General features: G+C 63.3%; 1 protein-coding gene across 5 annotated transcripts; it reads right to left on the bottom strand.

Annotated features, from left to right (window-relative positions):
• Nucleotides 1-478: 478 nt before the first annotated feature.
• On the bottom strand, nucleotides 479-8040 carry ERF (ETS2 repressor factor). 5 transcript variants are annotated; one of them, XM_073016403.1, is made up of 4 exons: nucleotides 8015-8040; nucleotides 3239-3473; nucleotides 2736-2851; nucleotides 479-2647 (listed from the first exon to the last, which is right to left on the bottom strand). In XM_073016403.1, the coding sequence occupies exons 2-4, from the start codon at nucleotides 3268-3270 to the stop codon at nucleotides 1374-1376; spliced, it is 1422 nt and encodes a 473-aa protein (XP_072872504.1). In that variant the 5' UTR covers nucleotides 3271-3473; nucleotides 8015-8040; the 3' UTR covers nucleotides 479-1373. The 5 variants fall into 5 exon arrangements, with proteins under 5 accessions (XP_072872504.1, XP_007995165.1, XP_072872506.1 ...); XM_007996974.3 differs by having other exon boundaries at nucleotides 7889-8039; XM_073016405.1 differs by lacking the exon at nucleotides 8015-8040 and adding an exon at nucleotides 7449-7547.
• Nucleotides 8041-9531: the final 1491 nt, after the last annotated feature.

Genomic DNA, 9531 nt, shown 5'->3' with positions numbered 1-9531 from the left:
TCTGTTCTCCAAAGGGCTCCCGGCTGAACTCAGAGCAACAAGAGAAGGGTGTGGGCAGGGTGTGAGGGGCAGTGCAAAAGGGAGCTCCTGGTCTTCACTGGGGACCTGGGGTGTGGGAAGAATTCACAGCCACAAGTGGGAAGACATCCAGGCAATCAGAAGAGCAAGGGCAGTGGGATTGTGGCGAAAAACAGTGGCAAGAGCTTTCAAGGACAAGGTCCCCATGGAACAGAGGGGCAGTCAGATGAAGCTGGTGCATGCCCGAGACCACTATCATCAAACTCTGGGATTTAAGTGCCTCTGAGGTCAAGACAGTTTCCCAGGCCTGGATTTGGCCCATTCTGGTTAGGGTTAGGCCCTCTATACTGATCTGGCCACAGACCCACTGGCAGCCAGGCTGGGGCCCCTCCTTCAGAATCAAACAAAAGCTGTGGCCCTCAGGGGGCTGCACCCAGCACCTAGGACATCGATCACCGCATCCAAAGGTCCAAAGTTTTATTGTTTTGAATACATTCTCCAGCGGCCCCTCTACTACCCCCACCCTCAGTCCCCAATACAGAATAAGGCTTGACCACAGCCCCCCACCCCACTCCAGAGGCCCCAGCTGGGAGGCAGAGGAGGCTTCCAGTTTGGTTTCAGGGTACCCCCTTCCCATCCCCCCACCCACCTGCCCATGGGCCAGTCCTAGGAGCAGCTGGGGGTGAAGGGGTTGGACCGGTGCTGGGGTGGGGAGTGGGAGAGGGATAGCAGGCACTTGTAGAGATCTGTGGCCCATGGGCGGCACCCCTCACCCTCCTCCGCCCCCACCCCCCAACACATGGAATTTTTGGTTCACTATAAAATTGTCCCTCCCTCCCCTGCTGTGACCTTGTGGGGTATGAGAAACCTAGGCACTCATGGCCCCCTGGAGGGGCAGGGCAGGCAGGGCTGGGGCTGAGAAGGGCTGGGAGTGGGGCAGAGTGGGTGGGTCAGAGGGGTACAAGAGGCAGAGAACAGGGAGGGAGACAAGGCTTTACTTCCTAAGCGATTGTAATAAAAAAGTTCCTGGGTGTTAAGGCCAAAGCCTCAATTCAAATATAAATTCCCCAGAATGGAGGTGGCCCCCTTAACTTCCCCCTCCCTCCCCGCTACCACCACTTTGCCCAGAGCTTAGAAACCCACAGAGACAGGGAACAGCCCCTAGCCCTGGGCACCCACCCACCCCCACCATTTAAAAAAAAAGAAATTAAAGTTTTATACAAAATGTGGGGAGGGGAAAGGAAGGAGGCAGGGAAGAGACAAGAGAGCTGCCCTCACCTCCAGGGCACAGGGGGCTTAAGGCAGCAAAAGAAGCATGGGGGGTGGGGGGCACACGGGTCCCCTGCCCACAGCCCTCAGGAGTCTCGGTGCTCCAGGGAGAGCTGGGCCGTGGCATGCTGGAGGTCAGAGCTCACCCGCCTTGGGGTGAGGGGCCCCCCAGCCTCCCCAGGCCCCTCCCCACGCACCTTCTTGTCCTCGCCCTCATCCTCAAAGCCCCCAGCGGGGCCCCCACCCCCTTCCAGGCGACAGTCTTCACTCCAGCGCCGCTTAAAGCGTAGCTTGAGGGGCATGCACTGGGATGCCCCGGGTGCCTCGCCGGGCTCAGGCTTGGGGGGTGCAGGTGGGGCACGGGGTGTCTTGAACACCTCCCCGTCTTCCTCATCCTCATCACTGATGTCAGTCACCTCCACCTCCTCTGACTCGCCTTCCGAGATGGGCTCCACCTTGATCTGTGGTGGCGGGGGCGGTGGGGCTAGCGCCCCTGACCCCTCGGCCAGCCCACCTGCGCTGCCACCGCTCTGGTCAGCACCAGCTGAGGCCTTCTCCCCAGCTGCCCGCTGCCGGCGTCCAAGTGGGGGTGGCTGGAGCTTAAATTTGAATGGGGAGGAAGAAGAAGAAGAGGATGACGACGCCGAGGAGGGGACCGGTGGGGTCTCGGGTGCCATGGGCGGCAGCGGGCACTTGTCAGGGCGCTGGGGCTGGGGCACCACCAGCCCGGGGTAGTGCAGGAAGGCGCGGGGGCTGAGGTGGTAGTTGTAGACGCTTTGGGTGTGGGCCTGCAGGTACCGTTTCATGTCCTCGGGGCTGAAGGAGAAGTGGGAGCCTCCCCCTGAGCCGCTGGGCCCCCCGCCACCACTGGGGTACATCGGGCTCAACGTGGGCGAGGGAGTGTAGGCCAGGTGGGTGGGCGTCATGGGCAGAGCCGGGGAGAGCTGAGGGGGCAGCAGGGATCCAGGCCCAGCCAGAGGCGACACAGGGAAGGGGCTGAGGGGTTCAGGGCCACCCCGAGGCCGGGGATAGACACGGAAGACACCAGGGTCATGGGGCAGGCGGGCCAGCGGGGGCCCTCGGAAGGCACCCAGATCTGGAGGGCCAGGTGGTCGGGCCCGGGGATCCTCTCCCAGCGGTTCCTCCAGCTCTGATGTGCCATCACTACAGTCACTGACTGAACCTCGGCCCAGGCGGCGGGCCACCACAGCAGAAAAGAGGGAGGATGAGGATGAAGAGCAGGCCGGTGGTGAGCGGGGGTCCTCGGTGGGGGACAGCACCTCGGAGGGCGTCGAGGGAGGGAAGCGGAAGTGGCTACCGCCCGACGGCACTGGCGGGGCGCTCTGGGGCACCGCACCCCCTGGCGGAAGGGAGACAGTGTCAAGGCCCCTGGCCTAGCCTGAAGGGGCACGCAGACCCCCTCCACACCAACCATCCCCGGTACTCACCAGCCAACCCCACATCAATGAAAGGGTAATTGACCAGCACCAGTTTGTTGAAATTGAACTTGTAGGTGAACCGTTTCCCCTTAGTCTTGTGCAGAATGCGCTTGTTATAGTAATAGCTGTGGGTACAGAAATGCCATTGGGAGGGTCAGGTACATGGGATCCACGTCTAGACTCCACACCTTAACACGCACTTAGGTGTGGCTCCCAAAGGCCAACTGAGGAACGTGGGCCACAGAAGACAAATCAAGTGCCCAGAGAGTGGGTACCAGCTCTCTCCTCACATGTAAGGCAAGACTAGAGGATCCACTGGTGACTGTATTCTCTCCTCAAGATACTTCTGTGTTACCAAGGGGCTCAGGGAAGGACTGGGAGTGGCCCAAGGTCACACAGCTAGGATTTGGCAAAGCCAGGGGTCAGACCCAATGCTTGTTCCCACAGGCAAGGGGCTGTGCAACGGGTGGGGGCAGTCCACATGTGCTCAGGGGTCCCCAGCCCGTCCTCACCGCAGGGCCCGGCTCAGCTTGTCGTAATTCATCTGGGGCTTGCACTTGCGGACGCCCCACAGCCGGGCCACCTCATCAGGGTCTTTGATGACGAATTCCCCGTAGTCCCCCTGCCAGGCGATGACGCCCTGGTACTCCTCCTTCCGTAGCAGCTCCAAGATAAAGTGCCACAGCTGGATCTGCCTCGAGCCAGGGGACGACTCTGGCTTGTAGGCCCAATCCGGGAAGGCAAACCCTGGGGACAGGAGGCAGGGAGTGGCCTGGGGTCAGGATGCCAAGTCCAGGGCTCTGGGTCCCATCCCGGGGTCCACCTCTGCCCTGCCTTCAACATAGGGAAATCTGTCTCACCTCAGTCAAGACCTGATTTAAGAGAAGACAGTGTGTGTCTGTCTGTCTGCATGTGAGGGGCTAGACAGGAGCTGGGGGGAGGGGAAGCTGGAGCCTGCTCCAGCGACACCGGGAGAAACAGGAAACCGTCGGCGGTGGGTCCCGGGGCCAGTGCCAGGGGGCCAGGCACCAAGCCAGGCTGGCGGGCAGGGCTGCCAGTGGGGGAGGGGCAGGAAGGGGCACACGTGGCCAGCCGGGTTGGGGTACACCCACCCCAGCTTACCCCCACTCCCATTCACAGCCAGTTACACCACCCCAGCTACTCAGATCTGCTCCTTAGGAACATGCCCTGTCTCCTCCGAAGACCCAACAGAGCCCCTACTCCCACCCCAGGACCTGAGAGGAAGATTTTTTTTTTTTTCTTAAAAGGACCAGGAGGGGTGGGGTGACTGGTTGCCGATGAGGTCAGCGCTTGCACACACAGAGGCTTCTGTCTTCCCTGGAGAGTGAAACCCAGACTGTCTGAGAGGCGCCCCCAAGCCCTGGACCCTCTGAGCTACACTGCCCTCCCCAGACCCAGGCATCCAGGCCCCACCTGGCTGGAGGGCCCAGCCCAGGCCTGGAGCTTGAGCAGGCACCCTGGAGCTGTCACCCTCTTCCCACTTCTGCCTTCTCATCCTCAGCTCCTTCCCTGCCCACCTGCCTGCCCGCCCCCAGCATTAACCTTGGGTAGAGGTTGGTGGTGGGCTGGCTGGTCTCTGGAGGGGGTGGGCAGCCTGGGGTGGGGGGTGGGGGGGCTGCGGTTGTTGTCATTTCCCAAACCCCCGGGTAATCAGGGGCCATCAATAATTCAGCACCAGGCAGCCGGTAATGGAGGGGTGGGAGGAGGGAAAGGGGAGGAAGGGAAGGACGGGGGAGGCCAGGCAGGGGCCCTGGTGCCACTAGAGAGAGAAGGCCAAGGTGGCTGGCTAGAGATGGGCGGCTCCCAAATCCAGTCAGGCTGCAGGGGTCAATCCACCTCCCTTGGCCCCAGCTCAAGCAGGTACCAACAAGACCTCCGGGCAACACATCCACCCTCAAAGACTCCACCCAAGTCTGGAATCCAACAAGGGATTCTTCCCCTTGGGAACCCAGGGAATCAGTAGTTCCTGCTCCCACAGGGACCACCCCCTCCAAATCCAGAGCTCACTGTCCCTCACAGGGACCCAGGCCCCCAACTCCCGCCCAGACTGGGCTGCAGTACCACATAATCCCCGAAGTCCCTGCCCCATTCGGATATATCCCAGCCTTCCACCAGCCCCTCAGGGTGCCAGGGATATGACCTCCGGCTGTTCACACACCAGTACCAACAGCCCCAGTTCCATTTAAAAGTGACAGCCTTTGACAACCCCTTCCAGGGACCCCAGAGCCCCATCGCTCTCTTGGGAATCTAGGTGTTCACCCCATTATCCTCACCCTTCTAGAGAGTCCAGATCACAAGGTCTCCTGCAAGGCCCAGGATCCTTTGGAACCCAGGTGACCAAGCCACCAGCTTCATGGACCCTCACATCCCCTCCAAAAAGCTCCCGGTCCTTCTCAGGGCACGAAGCTCCATGCTACTTCCACCTCAGCCCCAATTTGGCTCTAGACCCAGAAGGGGGGCTGAAGCCCCTGAGACATCAATCTGGGGGTGGGGGATGTACTGACTTCCACCCTCCCCCCAAAATTAAAGCCACCCTTCCCAGCCCACCCGCCCCAGCCTCCGTGTCCCGGTAACCAGGCAACGTGTGTGCAGCGACAGTCCTGGGAGCGGGGGAGCAGGAGGCTAAAAATAAACTTTGCAGAAGAGAGGGAGTGAAAGAGACTACACGCAACACAAAGGGAACTCGGAAAGGAGGTGGGGGGGCTCTGGAAAGGCCTCAAGCCGCATTCTGGGAGCTGTCCCAGGCCCCCTTGTTAAACCCCTTCCCTGAGCAACCCCTCCTCCAGGGCCTGGACCCTGGCTCCCACTTCTGGCAGGGACCCGTCCCCACTCCCAGGCCCACCCCAACGACGGCTTTCCTCATCGGACACAGCATACATGAGGGCCTGTTCCCGGCTGTGGTGGGGAGAATGAAGACGGGGTGACGTCAGGGTGTCTCAATGGGGACTCTGTTCCCCAGGCCTTGGAGCCAGGAGCCAGGCACGGGCAAGGGGAGCATGTATGAGTGTGCTGTGTATGCGTCCACGTGCTTAAAACAGGGAAACACCAGACCTGTATGGAGGAAGCTTGGGGGTGCGGGACCTCGGGAACATGGGGGCCAGTGAGGCCGGGAGAGAGCTGGCACATGGAGAGAGGGGTTCAGGAAACTGCGAGACAGGGTGCAGAAGTGGTAGCAGACAGACAGCAAGGGCTGGGATGGCGAGGTCCCACAAGCACACCTGGGTCCTACAGAGGTAGGGCAGGGATTCTCCCAGACAAACTATGCAAGCCTGGGGGGACGAAACTCCCGGGCACCCCCCAACCTCACGTGACGGCCCAAACTTTTTTTAAGGGGGTCGGAAGGGAGGAGTGGTGGTAGAGGAAGAACACGCCGGCCTCCTGGGGGGGCCCCACCACCTCCCCCACTCCAGGCGGCCCTCTATGGCGCCAGAGCCGGGAAGAAAACAGGAAGTGGGAAACAGCCACGGCAGAAGAGAGAGGGGCCGGGATGGAGGATTGGATGGAGGGGTGCGGAGCGGCAGGCTAGGAGGCAGACGGGAAAGATGCACCGATCGGAGGCCATTCCAGGCCTCCCGCCCCTCCCCTCCCCCAGCTGGAGAACCCACACACTGTTCGGCCCCCAGACAGGGTTGGGGAAGCGACCTGCGGGTCCTATCAGGCCAAGGCCGGTAGCAGGCAGGGAAGATGAGGCGAGGTTGTCTGGGCGCCTCGGCTGCCTTCTCGGGCGAGGGGAGGCTCCTGCTGCCCCCAGGGCCCAGCGGCCTGGGAGCTAGTGGAAGCCGGGGGAGTGTGTGGGACGCACGTGACTGACCCTACCGCACTCCGCACCCCGGCCCCACCCCCAGGGCCCCTCCTCGGTCCAGGTCCCAATCCCCAGGCGCCGGAGCCCAGCTCGGAGCCCTTTAAGATTAAGCCGCCCCCACCCGCCGAGCAGGGGGATGGGGATGGGGATGGGGTGGGAATGGGGTGGGGATGGGATGGGGTGGGGTGGGTGGGCCGGTCGGGGCACACACCCGCACACAGGAGCCCGAGCCGCCGCCGCCGCCGCCGCCAGGGGAAGGAAACAAGTTTGAACAGCGGCGCCCGGCCCCCTTCCCCCTCCCCCGTCCCCGCCCCGGGCCGGATTCCGACGGGGTAGACGGGCAGGGGGCGGCTGGGACCCCTCCCCCTGCGCGCTTGGGCGCAAAGTCCAGCCCGCGCGAGCCCGGGGGCGGCGGGGGAGGGGAAGGGGAAAAGTCCGAGTGGGAGGGGGGTTAATCCCGCTGCCCCCCGCCCGCCGGCCGAGGGGGAGGGGAACCTTGGCCCCTTAAGGAGGAGCAAGTTGGCGGGGAAGAGAGGGGCGGAGGGAAGAGACGGCCCGCTGAAAGAGAAGAGGTGGATCCGGGAGGGGGGACGAGGGGGGAGTCTCTGCGTCTCCCCCCACCTTCCCCACCCTGCTCAACCCCGGGCCCCCGGTGGCGCGGGAGGAGGGTACCCAGGTCTCTCCGGAGCCACCTTAAAGCCGCGCGTTCTAAGGTCGGAAACAAAAAGTTCCTTTTTCGAACGTTCGGGCTGCGCTTTGGAACTTTGCGACTCGGCGAGGGCGGGGGAGCGAGGAGCCGACAGAGGCGGGCGGGGGAGGGGCGGCGCAGCCCGGACCCCGAGTCCTGGGCTCCCCACTCACGCCCTCCTCCTAGAGGCCATCCCGTATCCCCCGCTAACCTGGTGCAGGGCACGCGCCGCCGTGAAGGTCACCAGCCGGACCGCGCAGCGCAGAACCAGGGATAGCGGGCCCGGTGGACGAACCCCCCCGCCCCGCACACGTCCCGGCCCCCAGAGTGCAACGTGACAAGAACGGAGGGGAAGGACCCCGCCACCCCCATGATCCCGGGAGTAGGGAGAGCCCGGCCTGCGGGGTCCCGGTACGGATACAGAACCAAGACCCGCAGCACCCACACCACTCCGCCCGGAGCTAGGAATCGGGGGTCCCAGGCACCAACCCCGCTCGCGCCACGAGAAGCAACAGGTCTCGAGTGCTTGAGGGGTCCCCCAGAACTGGGGATCACTTGGGCTCCCCCGGACCCCTTCAGCCCCCCCAAAGTTTCTCCGTTCGGTTTCCCGGGGCAACAAGTCTCCCCCACACGTGCTGCCCCCGCCCCCACCTGTGTCCGCCGGGGTCTTCATGCTGGGGGGCCCGGGGCGAAGCGCCCCGACTCCGGGCCGCGGCTCCCGGCGCCCGCGCTGCCCCGTCCCGTCCCGCGCCCGTCGGGCCGCCCTTGCCGCCTCACCCGGCCTCGCCTCTCAGAGCCTCTCCCCTCCCCGCCGCCGCCTCCCGGGTTAATATCGCACTCCGGGGCCGGGACGCCCACGCCCCCCGGCCGGCGACGTCACCGCCGCGTCGCCATGGAGACACTGCGCCCGCCCCCTCCCCGCGCACTCACACACACGCTCGCCGGCGCGCAGCCACTGAGGACCGACCGGCTCCGGGCTTAAAGGGGCCGCGCGGCGGGGGAGGGAGGAAGGAGGGGGCGGGGGTGGAATGGGGTCCCGCGGGTCATGACCGTAGTCCGAGGCTCCGAGTCTGCAGATAACTTAAGTCCTCGGGACTCGCTACCTGCTGCCCCTCCTCCTCTTCTGCCCGCTGCGGGCTCCAGAGTTTCTTTTGGGAGCCTGTATGGGAAAACGGGGGACCCTTCCGAGGAAGCGGGGGGTCAGAAACTTTTGTGGGGAGGGGGCAGAATCTTCTCTGCAGAGGGACGGGGTCAGGACCTTAGAGGATGATCAAGACGACGGCATTACCAGCTTGGTTTTACCCAGCCCCCCAAACCCTGAGCCTGAACGGGGGCAGCTGTCCAGGGGTGGGGTGGAATGGGTGGGATGCATTTCCCAGCATCGGAAATGGGGAGGCGACTGTGCCCTCCGCTCCTGTGGGGATGGGGTCTTGGCCTTCCTGATAGCCCTAGTCCAGCTGGGGAGGAAGTGACCAGAGAGAATGCATTTGGAAGCCCCCCCCCCCCCACCGTCCCCAGGCTGCAGCTGTCCCGGGGACAGGGCTGGCGCCGGAGGTCCCCCCACCTCCACTACTAGGACCGGGGGTTCCGGAGGCGAGGCCAGGATACGAGGGGGCGACCAAAGTCTGAACAAATGTGCTCCCAAGGGGCACTGAGGGTCGCCAGGAGAGAGGAAGACAGGGCTTAAGATCGAAAGCCAGAGCGTAGGGAAGTGTTAAGTCTCTGTTCTCTGCCTCAGCCGGGAGGGAAGGATGAAGCCTGAGGCTCTGGGAAACAGGAAATCACAGTGCAGATCTGATGGAGCCCAGGAGCCGGCAGCAGGGTAGAGGCCCAATAGAAGCAATATTCACAGGCATAGCCTGGAAACAGGGTCTCAAAAAAGACTCTGAGGTTCCAAAGAAGGGCGTATGGGTGGCGGGCGGGAGTTGGGGGGGCTGGGTGGGGGACAAATCCAGAAGATGGGCGGGGAGACACATAAAAGTCACAGACAGGGAAGGCCTGCGGAGCTCAGGCTCCCGGTACCTAGGGCTTCAATCCCAGCCTCCTCGCTTGCGGGGTACCTAGTCCGCCTTAGACAGGTTCCTCACTAGTGCCTCAAAAAAAAATCTCAGGCCTCCTCCTTGGGGAGACCAAGGGCTCCAGGGAAGCTTTCCCCCACAACCCCCGGGGAATTATGTAACCTTGCCTACGGACAGTACAGCTCCCCCACGGATATTGTAACCCTCTGGGAGCGGTGTGGTCCAGCAATAATAATCATCATCTTTGTTCGAATAACAGCTCCCGAATTCCGAGTG

This window comes from Chlorocebus sabaeus, chromosome 6 (assembly GCF_047675955.1).
Source record: "Chlorocebus sabaeus isolate Y175 chromosome 6, mChlSab1.0.hap1, whole genome shotgun sequence".
Lineage (NCBI taxonomy): Eukaryota > Metazoa > Chordata > Mammalia > Primates > Cercopithecidae > Chlorocebus > Chlorocebus sabaeus.
The sequence above is the reverse complement of the archived record's forward strand: the minus strand, read 5'-3'. Positions and strand labels throughout refer to the sequence as shown.